We start from the raw sequence: 14,391 nt of genomic DNA on the forward strand, positions 1-14,391 counted from the left end.
GTTAGGAGATAAAAAATATTTCTAATAAAAGTTCCCATCTTTTTTTAGGCATACATAATTTCAATATAAATGTGTCACAATTCACACCATTATTTCACACCTATACTCACCTGGATCTAGGTATATACCCAGATACTGATTTGGCTTACCTCTATGTCTCCAAATAACTGAGGCAAATACAAAATAAAGCCCAAGAAATAAAATTACTCTTCAAATAGCTCAATGAGCTTGTATACTTCAGTTACATTTCCACTTTGTTTAATCATGCTAAATTAAAAAAAAGTTTAATTGTTTTCTTCTCATTCCATGATGCCCTATTATATACCACCAGGTACTAATTTTACAGAATTCCTAATATGTTTTACATATACATGTTTTATTTACATATATTTCCATTTCTAATATCATAGCAAAAGTCAACTTAGCTATTTTAAGAACACTTTACATATGATATAAATTTTTAATAATAATATCTAATTAGTGTGATATCACAAATCTTAACTTCTTAGTTGTACTATTTGATTATTAAAATATCATTCTCTTGAAATAACAATTGGCAGACGATCATAAGCTTTTTTTTGACTTCATAAACACTCTTAACAACTTCTATTTAATACACTATTGTCCAAGCAAGTTGATTAATAGAGAATCAAAAACATACATCTTTAAGTAGAAAAAAAAAGCTGTATTTATGAAGATGTTTACAATAGTTGATTTTAGGTTATTTCCAATTTTTCACCAATTTAAAAAATTGACCATCTCAATGAAACCTTGTGAATACAATGTTAAAAAGTATAACTATGAATCATAAAATTTAAATTTAGTATGAAAAGATAAACATGGCAAATTATATTGAAGCTATATGGAATTATGTTTATAGACAGCAGGAAGAGAAAATAAAAATGTATATATTGCTTGACAGGATAATGGGATTAGAGGTGGTCTTTTAAATTTTTCATTGTTATGCTAATACAATACCTTTATAAAACCCAAAAATCTTCAAACAACACATTTTAAATAAATTGTGGGGCTTCCTGGTGGCGCAGTGGTTGAGAATCTGCCTGCCAATGCAGGGGACACGGGTTCGAGCCCTGGTCTAGGAAGATGCCACATGCCGCGGAGCAACTAAGCCCGTGTGCCACAACTACTGAGCCTGCGCGTCTGGAGCCTGTGCTCCGCAACAAGAGAGGCCGCGATAGTGAGAGGCCCGCGCACCGCGATGAAGAGTGGCCCCTGCTTGCCGCAACTAGAGAAAGCCCTCGCACAGTAAACGAAGACCCAACACAGCCAAAAATAAATTAATTAATTAATTATTATTTTTTTTTAAAGTGAAATTCTTAAAAAAAAAATTGTGGTAAAATATATAAAACAGAAAATTTATTATTTTAACCATTTTAAAGTGTACCGTTCAGTGGTATTAAGTCAACAAATTTTTAAAACTTTCAGAGGGCACCTGAATAAAAGATGTGTTGTCCATTGGTGATTTTAATGTATCTGGTATATAACTAAAGTCACCACAGAACTTTTTTTGGGAAATTGGCAGATCATAAACATAAAAAAATTATTTTGCTTTATATTAAACCTTATTGCTTTACTGTTTCAAAATTCAAACTTACTCACAAGAAAGAGTCAGTTTCATATTAGATTTGGTTTAACAAATGCTGCTCCTACTATTCATTCTCATCACCAAAAAAATAAAGACTATTTGTGACTAACGATAATATGTTCCAGAAAATAAAAAGTTAAGGTCTCTTAGAAACAATATAAACATTATCAGTAGAAGTAAATTATAGCAAATTTCTATATTCAGGAGAATGTGAAACTTACACCACTGATTGTTAAAGGGTTTTAAAAGCTTTTTATTACATTTGGTAACAAAATAATAGGCTTAGTTGTAAAATCCTGGGTTAACTACCATTTGGAAAATTAAATATACATTACAGTAAACATTGTTTTTCTAAAATGTTCAATCTAGGTCAATGAACTTGTCTGTAGAAGTCTTTTGTGAGGATAATACATATTTCAAGTTTTTTTTATCATTGAGAGAAACAAGATATTACCTGATTCAAAAATTTAAGTAAGCATTTCTAAGAAAGAAGCAGGAAACAATGGGAAGGTTGGAACTGGAAAGAAATTTTGTTTCTAATAGCACACAAGGTAATTCTGCATTAAAAAAAAAATCATTCCTCAAAAGCACCACTACTAAAATTATCATCAAAGTGCACACCAAATTTCAATTGCAAAGTATTAGAAGTAATTATCAACCAGGAAATATTTTCAAAATAACGAAGTTTTTATGAGATCCAAACAATAATGTTGGTTAATATTAACATTTCTTTAAATTCATTTATTATATCTATATTCTATAAATTCTCATAAGTATCAAAATAATCATAGGTCTCCTAATATGCATGTGGTTAATATTGGCTGTTTTAATTTTAGCACACCGGAAAACATAAGGGGTATAAGTTCTAGTAACATTAAAAACAAGAAAGAGTTACCAATTCTAATAGTAGCTTTTCCTTTTTGATCACTTCCCAAAATTATAGTTCTCTTTTTCTGTCTAGCAGCTTTGGATGGTTCCTTCACGATGGAGAAGTTATCCACTGGTACTGAGACAGAAATGATAAATATGCCATTTAAGTTACAGGTAATTTATGACGGTTTGATCTTAATTGGAAATTAAGATACTTTAAGTTAATCAAAGGTTTTCAATCTGCATTTCTGGGAACCTAAATTAAAGCATCACACAACATTTTCAAAAACAGAAAAGCCATTTGATTTGATGAAAAACTTAGTTTTAAGATGGCAGAATTGATAATTTTCTTTTAAGAAAGAAAGAAAAACAAGCCATTAAAGAGAAATTCTTCCGAGAAAACTAAAACATGTTATATACCTCTGACTTGGCACTCCTTCCATCTGGAGAACATTTCTTATAACTGCTTTCATCACAGAATGATCTAAAGTAAAATAAATTGAAATTAGAGTACTTATTTCCCAGTAAGTGGCTATTTCCATTTAAAACCAAAAGCCAACTAATTATTGCTTTTCCCATAAAATTAAATATGAAATCTACATTATATAATTATACACTTATTTCCCCCTTGTGTATTCTAATTTCTTCCTCAAACACCTAAGATGCCATCTTGCAGACTGCCTCCAGTGGCTACTATTTTGGCAGCAGCAAAGGTCAACTTTCAACATTTTGCATCTAAAGTGGCTTTGGATACCTCTGGATAGAAAGTACAGTCTGAGCACTGTCCAAACACTTAGATACCTAAAGGGCATCTAAGATAACAAACCAAAGTCCTGATATTCCCTCAAAAGCTGCTCATCCCATCAGCCCCCTTTTTCTAAGTGATATCACCCAGTTGCACACATAATCGTCAATGACTTGTCTCCTTGTTACCATTTCCTTCATACCCCACATCTAATCTATCGGCAAGACTTGTTAGCTACACCCTCAAAATACAACCTGAATTCAACCACTTTTCACTTGCTCCAAACTTCCAGCCTAAGCTAAGCCATAAACATCTCTTATTTGGACCACTGTGATAGTCTCCTAACTGGTCTCCCTGTTTCTCTTCTTTATGCTCTCAAGTCCATTCTCTATACCAGGTCACCGTATTCAGATACTATTTGGATCATGCCTTTTTCCAGTTCAAAACCCTCTACTCATTTAGAAAAATCCAAATCTTTACTCTGGCCTTCAAGACTTTACAAGATCAGACCCCTGGCTAGCACCTTGACCTCATGTCATACCACACTCTTCTTCACTCAGTACTCTGGTCATGTTGGCCTCCTTGCTTTTCCTTAAATACTCCACCCACCTACATGCCTGCATACTCATTGCCTCTTTGTCCTGGAATGTGCTTACCCCAGATCTTCCATGGCTTGCTCCTCTCTTCATTCAGGTCTCCGTTCAAATGCCATTTCTCCAGTGAAGCTGTCCCCTAACAAACTTATCCAATGGAGTCCTACCTGCCCCCACTCACTCTCCTTACATTAAGATATTTTTGCACTTCCTACTATCTAAAATTATATTACTTATCTGTTTACTCATTTCTATCTGAACTCCTTCACTAGAATGTAAGCTCCATGAGGGCAAGACTTTTGTCTGTCTGGTTCACTGCTTTATCCATAGTGCCTAAACCCGTATCTGGCACACAGTAGGTATTAAAAAAATTACTTGTGAAACTGACAAATGAATAAAGTACTCCTTGCAAGAATTCAGAGTTTGCACAAGAAGGAAATAATGCTCTTGGTGGAAGCAGGCTTAGTATCTAGGTTCACCTCTATTCTGAGTAGAGATAAGAACAATTTACAAGTATAACTCACTTTAATTAGTAAATTATCTGCTAAAAACCTAAGGGACGTACAACATTAGAAAAGTACCATTTTCTAGGATACAAATAATAACAAATTCAAACAATGTGTGAATAGAGAATACATACTAAAAACCTATCATGAAAGTATGATGGTCAAGAACTCTCGCAGTAAAAGGTCAGACAAAAACCAGAACAAATGATCATGAATTCTAGTAGTTCTGGGGCTGAACAACCTACTCATTTAAACAAAAGGGATCATCACAAAAGCACAGGTATTAAAAAATATTACATGAAAGGAAACTATCATGAGTCATTTATTTAAGTATTGCGTGGACCATCACATTAAAATAACTAGAGTCTTTCAACACCCCATGACACACAGAAATAGCAAGTCAGACATACGGATCTGACAGGATATGATACAACCCTTACAAACTCTCACTACAGAAGAATGGACACAGGGTGTAATTAACCAACTAGCCAAATTAATGCAAACAGCCAGTAAACCTCACCAGTAAATCAAATGAATACAAAATAAAACAAAATGTGGTTATTCTCCTATCAGATTAAGCCAAGATTCTGTAAGAAAAGTCTTTAAAATGTCTATACTCTTTTGACCCAACAACTCTCTTTCTACGAATTTAACCAAAAGAAATAGTCAGAGATATAGGTAAGGATATATATCAGAGTACTATTTGTAACTGAAAAACTGGACATACATTTTATACAAGATTGGATAAGCTATGTGTACTGTGGCATATTCATATAATGGAACACTGAACAGTCACAAAAAAATGATGCAGTAGATGCAAATTTACTGACTTGCTAAGATGGTCATACTAAATTAACTGAAAAAAGTTATAAAATTTGGAGTAATCCCACTTGCATAAAAAAGGGAGAGGTACTCATTTTTGTAGTCTTACAGTTTTTTAAAACTGCTACCAGCCAGTGTTTGTGAGAGGCAGGTTTTACATCCACTCTTGGGGTGGACTACAAATTGGCATAGCCTTTCTGGGTGGTAATTTGGCAATGTGTATCAAAAGTCTTAAAAATATGTCACACTTAGTCATTCCACTTCTAGTACCTTATTCTACAGAAGTAATCCCGATGGACACAGAGATGTATATACAACGTATTCACATTGTTTGTGACAGGGAAAAGCAAACTGTCTAAATCTAATTGCAAAGAATTGATTAAACTATGGGACATCAATATGATGGAATACTACATTATACCTCATTAAGTGAAAAAAGCAGGAATATGAAATAGCAAGTATACTACAATTCTATTTTAGTAATCCCTAAGTGTACAAATATATTTATAGAAAAAAAAGACTGAAAATATATACACCAAAATGAACAGTGATTATGTCTGGGTATTAAGTTTATAGGTAATTGTTCTCTTGTTACTCTGCATTTTCTGTAAAGACTATATGCAACTCTTAGAGAAAGTTTAAAAGCAACATAAAAGCTATTAGAAAAATGAGGCTTTAAAAAAATCCTATCACAACAGTATCATGCCAAAAGCTAAGCATATATTATATTAAAAATTCAATATTTTCAATTTTAGAATTTACCTCCAAGCCATAATTCCTCACTAAGAGATTCTGCAAAAGCACGAGCACCCAGGTCACCAATGAGCTTGTTACAGTTCAGGATGATACGCTTCAAACCAGGCATACAGTCAAAATCAAGTATCCTGGAACGAAGACTCTCAGCCCAAGTTTCTTCATGCCTTCTGATAGTCTGATACTTCAAAGATTTAATGGGATGAAATTAAGATGCTTCAAGAAGGAAACAGGGTGTGCCTACTGAGTATGGCTTATATGTCAGAGATTTACACACACACATATCAAGCATATATGCCAGGAGAATCAACCTGAGAAATTAAACAGTCAGTTCAGCTTTAAGAACCTAGTGACCCAGATTCTAGTCGGTCAGTGATTAGATTCCAGCCACTGGATGACCTGTTTCTGAACAGGTTATGTAAAGTTGGACAACTCAATTACAGTCTAAGAATTATTTTCCTTATCTTCTAAGTCAGGGAATTGGTTCTAAATTCTATCATTGCTGAGGCTCTAAATGTCATCATTCTGTCCTCCAATGGTCTCCAACCACCTGACTGGGCAACCCATAAGAAAACTTTTTAATATGCATCTTATTTTTTAACAAATTATATACACGAAGTTCTATACATATAATTTATGTACATTATAAACTACACAGATATTTTTTAAATGATACAAAGCTAAATAGGTTCTAATATTTTCTTTTCCTAACTTCTAAGGCATTATTTTATTTTATTTATTTTTAAAAAATATTTATTTATTTGTTTGTTTGCTTGTTTGGCTATGCCGGGTCTTTAGTTGCGGCCTGCCGGATCTTTTACTTATTGCATGTGGGATCTAGTTCCTTGAGCAGGGATCGAACGGAAGCCCCCTGCATTGGGAGCACAGAGTGTTAACTGCTGGACCACCAGGGAAATCCCAGGCATTATTTTAAAAACTATATTTACAAAATGGATCTCACATGCTACCTAGGGTATGCACACAAACTTTAGAGGCCTGGACTATGCAGAGCCAGTTTAATGTACCTTGGGAAAATAATGGTTTGACATTTAACCACAAGTCTTGTCTTAAAGACATTCAATTCTTTACATTCATAAAATAAATTCTGGTAACAGGGAACACTGACTTTAAATGAAAAAAGTCTTGTTACAGTCTTGAAAAAATAAAAGACTCAAAGTGCCTTTGACACTCTAAAAGGAAAATCATTAGTGTCATTTTCCTCTTAACAATAGCTTATAAAAGCTCCAAGCAAAAATAACAGCAATCACTTACACAGTGCTTAGTATGCACCAGGCACTATTTATACAAATTAGTTCATTTAAACCTCATAATGAGGCATAGACGTTAAGTGATTTGCCCATGGTCAAATGCTATGAAAAGGGAGAAAAGGAATTTGAACCTAGGCCATTTGGTTTCGGCACCCAAGTTCTTGACTGTTTTCTCCCCCAGGGGTCAATGGACTTGCCCTGTATAGGCTCAAAGAATTCTTCAATTTTTAAAATCTAAATTTAAACATTTCCAGCTTTGTGGGCTATACAGTTTCAGTTGCAACTACTCAACCCCACTGGTGTAGGCTGAAAGTAGCCATAGCTACCATGTAAACAATGGGTGCGACTATGTTCCATAAAAACTTTCTTTACAAAATCAGGCGGCGGGCTGGATCTGGCCCACAAGTCATAGTTTACCTATCCCTGATCTGCACCATCAAACTACTAAAAAGGCTTCATGTCAAATTATTAAATAATTTAGGCCTAAATACAGTAATTATAACCACTGTAAAGTTGTTAAGGCATTAGTTTAAAAACTGTATTTACAAGTTGCTGATGTAGTAATTTTTATTAGTTTATAAACTACAGCAGCTAATAGACACTTGATTCATTTAAATCTTGAAGACTATAATGGCATAGTTTCTTCACAGCATCACAATAAATGTTTTCAGTAACTAAAAATACATAAAAGTATTATTATGTATTATATATTAAATCTCTTATTTCTAAAATTAAGTGGACTATCTTTACTAAATGGTAGGATCCCAAACTGAAAACTGGTCATATTCTTTCAACAACGTGAAGATGCACTCACAGGTATCAAAAGACAAAAATTAATGGCCATCTGTGTCAATGTAGTAATGTGCTTCAATCACATATGTTTTCATGAAAGTTTAAACATAAAATCGCCTTTAAGATCTTGGCCATGTAATCTGCTCCCTGCCATGTCAGATTACAGCCCATGAAGTTTACTGTCTTAAGAGTGATAGAGTTCTTTATACCTTGACAAATAACTAAAAGGAAAAAAAAAAAAAACACACACACACACAATAAGATGAAGAGCCTATACATTTGTCAATCTTGACTTATTTGCTTTTCTTGAGTCAATTGAAGGTTTATAGCCACATTCTTAAAATCATTAACTACAATCTTCCCAAACAGGTAACTGATGAACTGATGCATTCTAAAACTTGTCAGTAACAAAGTGTTATTCCAGTTTACAGCAACAGTTTAATTCTATTTAGGTACTAAAACTGAATACACTGAATACTGCAAACTTTATTGCCAACCACTCAGTAAAGTACTACATACTTTTGAGAAAAAGGAAAAAAAAGAAAAACCTAAAAAGCATAAGACTCTTCCGATTTTCATTTCCAATGATACATGCCAATCTTTTTTTTTTTTTTTTTAAATTCAGACAGAAAGTCACAAAAATTATACTCATCCTCATCAGTTCACTCAGTCCCATGTAATTAATTTTTTTTTTATCTTGATCTTTTGTTAGCACTTTTATGAGTTCATCAGTTTTTCATTAGAGTTCTGAAAATGCTTATTCATTCAGTTCAGCAGTACAGTCCGTTACCAGAAACCTGTACTTGTCAGAGTCTTTTCCATGAATTTCTTGAAGATGAAACCCTTTTATAGGAACATATTTGCAAAATCATCAGAGTACACCCAGAACTGTCTGTAAATGACAAAAGACTTAAAAATGACCACGGTTAAAGATTTGATGAAAGTTCATAATAATGCAGTTGACAAGAAAATTAGTTATTTCTGAGATATACATTTTAAAGTAATAACTAGGATTATTACTTATAACATTATACCAGAACATATAAGATTTTTAGAAATTTCATGTAATGTCTGAAACATTTATATTAACATATTTCCATACATATTTCCATACAAATACAAATATAAGATTTTTAGAAATTTCATGTAATGTCTGAAACATTTATATTAACATATTTCCATACATATTTCCATACAAATACAAATATAAGATTTTTAGAAATTTCATGTAATGTCTGAAACATTTATATTAACATATTTCCATACAAATAACCCAATGAAAGTTTAGTATTAGTTGTTTTGTTTGTTTTTTTATACTGCAGGTTCTTATTAGGCATCAGTTTTATACACATCAGTGTATACATGTCAATCCCAATCGCCCAATTCAGCACACCACCATCCCCACCCCACCGCAGTTTTCCCCCCTTGGTGTCCATATGTCCATTCTCTACATCTGTGTCTCAACTTCTGCCCTGCAAACTGGCTCATCTGTACCATTTTTCTAGGTTCCGCATACATGCATTAATATACGATATTTGTTTTTCTCTTTCTGACTTACTTCACTCTGTATGACAGTCTCTAGATCCATCCACGTCTCAACAAATGACTCGATTTCGTTCCTTTTTATGGCTGAGTAATATTCCATTGTATATATGTACCACAACTTCTTTATCCATTCGTCTGTTGATGGGCATTTAGGTTGCTTCCATGACCTGGCTGTTGTAAATAGTGCTGCAATGAACATTCGGGTGCAGATACATGCCAATCTTGATGATCAATCAGCGATTTAAATGTCAACTATAAACACAGTATTTTATTAGCTGCTATGCAGTATACTAGAGCAATAGAAGAGAGAGGACCTCAAACCCTCTGTTCCCTCAAATTGAAAGGCAGGCTTCCTTACCCCCTCAGACCACTACTGGACATAGGGCACGCGCACTAATGTTTCAGGACCCCAATGAAGAGTCACCTGCTTTGTGATTACTTCCATGGCACACCCTCACCAACACCACTGAATTTGCTGCTCCTACGGGACGTTACATATATTTCCTATTTTAACACATACCACAGTGCATTATAATTATGATTGTAGATAGATGTTCTAACAATTTAAAGAAAATGATGACTTTTTTGCTCTTTATGTTTTGCTATATCCCTTCCCATAATATTTTTTGAAGAGAAACCTTAGAAATATAAACAAACACAAAAAACAGAAAATATACAAAACGTGTGGTTTGTGGCTTAACACAAACTTAAGTAAGATTAATTCTGACAGTATCCAGCATGACAAACTTCCATGGTACAAATGAGAATGGACCAAGGTTTGAGCAGGTACAGGCGACAATCCAGGCATGAACAACACCAAGGAAAGGTAGACAGGAAAAGGTAGATAGACATGGTGTGTAGGAAATCACGAGACCAGTCTGATGGGAAGAGACTTAAACAAGACTGAAATTCACTTTCTAAACCTCCATCACCAACTGGACGGTTCTCAAGACACAGGTGCACCAAAGAAGTCAATTATTCAATCCCTTTAATGGGGAGGAACAGTTTAAAATTTTATTTTTTTAGTTTACCCCAAAAGCAAGTATCAAATGTTGGCAGGACACAATGAAGGCTTACCTTTGTTAACATAGTTAAGTCTCTCTCAGAACTAGCCCATTTAGCTTCAGGTTCCTTAGCGCACCCGACGCACTTACACAGCATTCATGAGCTTTACACAACTGGAAGGTCACATCTTTATTTCTTATCGCAGGAACACGACTTCTGTAAACTTTATTTCTGTCACAACCTAAAGCAAAATTATTGTAAAATGAGTGATTTAAACCGTACATTTTATCATCATTAAAAAGTATCTAAATAAATAAAAAAGCATCTGCTCTGGGTTAAAGATTAGAAACGACTCCTGCCTTTAAAGCCTTCATTAAGAAGGAAGATGTATAAACTCAAAATTTCAATCACATGAGATAAGTAAACATAACCTTTATGCACAGAGGTTCCTATGGAGGCAAAAAATTATATCTAAGTGACGGCTTCATGATAACCCTGAAGTAGAATCTAGAAAGATGAGAGTATGCAGAGTTGGAGTAGGAGGTGCATTAACTGCAGAGGGAACATCTGTGAAGAGACACTCAAGCCTGATTCCTGCTGGGCACAGTAAATACTGCAGGTGGGGATGACTAAAGGCCAGGGGTCCAAGTGCGAGAAGAGACAGAAAGGAAAATAGAGATGCTGGCCAAAGCAAGCCTGGGAGAGAGCATGGCTTGTATCCCAAAGGTGATGAGGCCTGGGACTACCACTGGCTGAGTAAGGGTGCCTCCGTTGATTAGAAAAAGGCGTCTCGCTGCTGAAGGACCGATTAGATAAAGGGAGTGATCACAAAAAGCTCCCCTTCCTCAGGGCCAAAGAGCCCCATGAGGGTTGGCCGAGCACAGTTCAGACTAAACGACTCTGGACAGGGCACACGCTGGGCAGCTAGTATGCACTAACTCTGTGTGGGCAAGCCATTAGCAGCATTATTTTAAGCGTATCTTTTTATGTTAGAAGATCACTTAACCCGAGTAGGCAGATGAACTTAGAGGAACTGAGCCCAGGGGCCGTGAAACCACCCAGGAGTTTCTGCCATAGTCTGGGCAAAATGTAATATGGATGAAGAAGCAAATTTAAGAGGAGGCCAAAATTTACAAGCTAGATCCACTGTATGCAAGACATAAAGAAAGTTCAGTGAAGGAACTCTGAAGAGAATGGGCTCTACAATAAATTTTTCTTATATTCAATGTAAAATATTAGGCAAAATTAAGTACAGTGGCCTTTAAGGTCGCTTCCAGCTCTAATTTCTTTTGATTTCTAACTTATTACTCTGGTTAAGTAAAGTCCCTTCAGAGGTACAGAACAGTTCTTACACCTGAATGGGATGCAAAGAATAATCTGAGTTCTCTTCACCAGGGGATGAGTTGAACGGTCCTTGCAGGAGAGATAACAGATGGTGTGAACCCCAGATCCTAGAAGAGGGCTAGGCACACAATAAGTATTCAGCTTTTCAAAAACAAATGAACAATCATTTCCTCTCCTAGATCTTCACACCCTTCCTCTGCTGGCTACTTTCTCTCAGCTTATAAACATCCTCAAATATACCCACTTAAAAAACTCTCAAACCTATGATTCTTTGGATCTTCTTGTGGATAACCTAAGTCTCTCCCATGCCTTCAAACACCTGTCCTCCCAAAAAGCCCAGATCTGTATCTTGGGCCCAGACCCATCTACCAGGACCCTCTAAAGCACTGAAGATGAAGTAAGATCCTCTCGCCACCCCCAATCCCTTTCTACTGTGCTCTGTATCTCACAAAAAGATGCAGCTGTAAACTGTCACCCACGTTTGCTGTCCTCCCTTTTCTAACTGGTCACCAGGCTTCACCCATTCTCTCTCAGATCTCCAAAATCCAGTCCAACTTTTTATAACTTAAGTGGGACCCTTAGATTACAATTCACCCTGCACCCAATCAACTGCATTCCACATGGAGGTCCCAGTGAGCCTCTAAACCAGAATTCCATTTCACTGTTCTTTGGTGTTTCCCACAGCCTTCAGGATAAACATCCAAACTTCTGACAGGACAAACAAGGCCCCTTTCTGTTGGGCCTCACTAGGTTTCCAGTATCAACTCTCATTTCTTTCCCAAACCCTGAGTTCCAGTCCTGTACATTAGTTTTGCCATATTTTCTTATATTTCTCAATCTTTAACACACACTGCTCCGTCCTGGCACCCCAGGAGCTTCTACATATCCTTAGAAAGAATGGCACCTCCTCCATGAAGTCTACCCTGAACTTTCCCTTCCAAGATTCTGTGCTCTGCAAAGGTGAAAGATGAGGAGGAGGGATAAATTAGGAGTTTGGGATTAACATACACATGACTATATATAAAATAGATAATCAACAAGGACCTACTGCATAGCACAGGGAACTCTACTCCATATCTTGTAACAGACTGTACGGGAAAAGAATCTGAAAAGGAATGGATATATGTATAACTGAATCACTTTGCTGTACACCTGAAACTAACACAATATTGTAAATCAAGTATACTCCAATATAAAATAAAAATTAAATTAAAGAAAAAAGAGATTCTGTGCTCTGTAGCACCAGAACTCACTTCCTCCAGAGCACTGACTACTGTGCTTGTGTTTACCTGCCACCCAGTAGAAGGGGAGCTTACCTAGGGCAGAAGCATAGTCTCCAGCAGCCCGTGGTTCTGACAACTCATTCAAGTGCCAGGATACTTTACACACATAACCTGCTTAATTAATTCTAAGAACCCACAGAAAGAGTGGTTTTTAATGTCATTTTACAAGTGTGGGGATTGCAATGCAAAAGAAACCTGCCCAGGCCACAGAGAGCATAAGCCCTGGAATTCAAACCCTAAGCTGCCTTCACACTGGTGCTCTTTCCACTATATGATATGACTATTGAAAAAAAAATTTTTTTTCCTGAGCCCTGTTTTAATGGAAAGGAAATGAAGCTGGGATATATCAATTTCCTAATCGCTTTGGTGTGTACAAGGCAAAGTCATTCAACAGACCAGGTAACATCTGTGCAACAATTAACGATGCTCCAAACTGTGCTAAGTGTTCTACATTGTAGAGTCTACAAGCATTAACAGAGTGAGACCTTGTAACCTCCACAGAGAGTGGGTCCTATTAAGCCCATGCTACAGATGAGAACACTGAGACCTAGAAGCCTTAAAGCACTCAGCCGAGGTCACCAAGCTGGCAGGGGTCCTCAGCCGCACGCCCTATCTAGTGCACACACACCCGGGCACTGGGCACCGGTTCTAGTGCCCACCCTCCACCTTGCACCATCTAAAACCCCTCTTCGCAGCGCCCACACGAGGGCCCCTGGAAGCGGGAACTACAAACCTGTCTCGCCAAGCCGTGGCTGGAAGAAGCTCTGGATACAGATCAGGGGCAGAGGGTGCTCAAGAGCGGCGTCCAGTCCACCCCAAGGTGGCGGTCAGCGTTGAAGTCCAGCAGGCCCTTCTGCAGGGAAGCGCACATGGCCGGCAGAGGCAGCGAGTCCTGCAGCGCACACAGGCCCTCACAGGGCCAGAAGTCGGCCACGCTGTCGCGGCACAGCTTCACCGAGTGATCACGGCCAGAGCGTGGCCTCGGGGACGCTGGCTGCGGACACGATGCCCACACCCGCCTGGGGGTCCCGGCTCACCACCCAGCCCCTCGGGCGCCCACCGCCCGGCGGCTGCAGCGCCGCAGCGTGTGCAGGACCCGCGTTGCAGCCAGAAGACGCAGGGCCACGGGCCCCACCTAGGCAGGCCCCTCCATGCCGCGCTCCCGCGCCCCCGCATCGACGGCTGTCGCCGCCGGCCTCAACACCTTCCGCGCCGCAGGGCTGCGGTTTAAGCCTGCGTGCGGCCCCGTGGGGGTGGGG

The 14,391-nt window shown here is 37.3% G+C and overlaps 1 protein-coding gene across 4 annotated transcripts in view; it reads right to left on the reverse strand.

Annotated features, from left to right (window-relative positions):
* LOC309604945 (centrosomal protein of 78 kDa-like) overlaps positions 1 to 14,368 on the reverse strand; it is a 58,779-nt gene extending 44,411 nt beyond the window's left edge. The window contains exons 1-5 of one of the 4 annotated variants that reach the window (XM_082340058.1): positions 13,866 to 14,368; positions 12,898 to 12,954; positions 10,578 to 11,956; positions 2,897 to 9,671; positions 2,502 to 2,612 (exon numbers count right to left, since the gene is read on the reverse strand). In XM_082340058.1, coding sequence (XP_082196184.1) covers positions 2,502 to 2,612; positions 2,897 to 2,930 — 145 coding nt within the window. In that variant the 5' untranslated portion in view covers positions 2,931 to 9,671; positions 10,578 to 11,956; positions 12,898 to 12,954; positions 13,866 to 14,368. The other 3 variants (XM_082340057.1, XM_082340056.1, XR_014231168.1) reach the window with 3 other exon arrangements.
* Positions 14,369 to 14,391: the final 23 nt, after the last annotated feature.

The sequence above is a fragment of the Balaenoptera borealis genome, assembly GCF_965194805.1.
Source record: "Balaenoptera borealis genome assembly, chromosome: 11".
Lineage (NCBI taxonomy): Eukaryota > Metazoa > Chordata > Mammalia > Artiodactyla > Balaenopteridae > Balaenoptera > Balaenoptera borealis.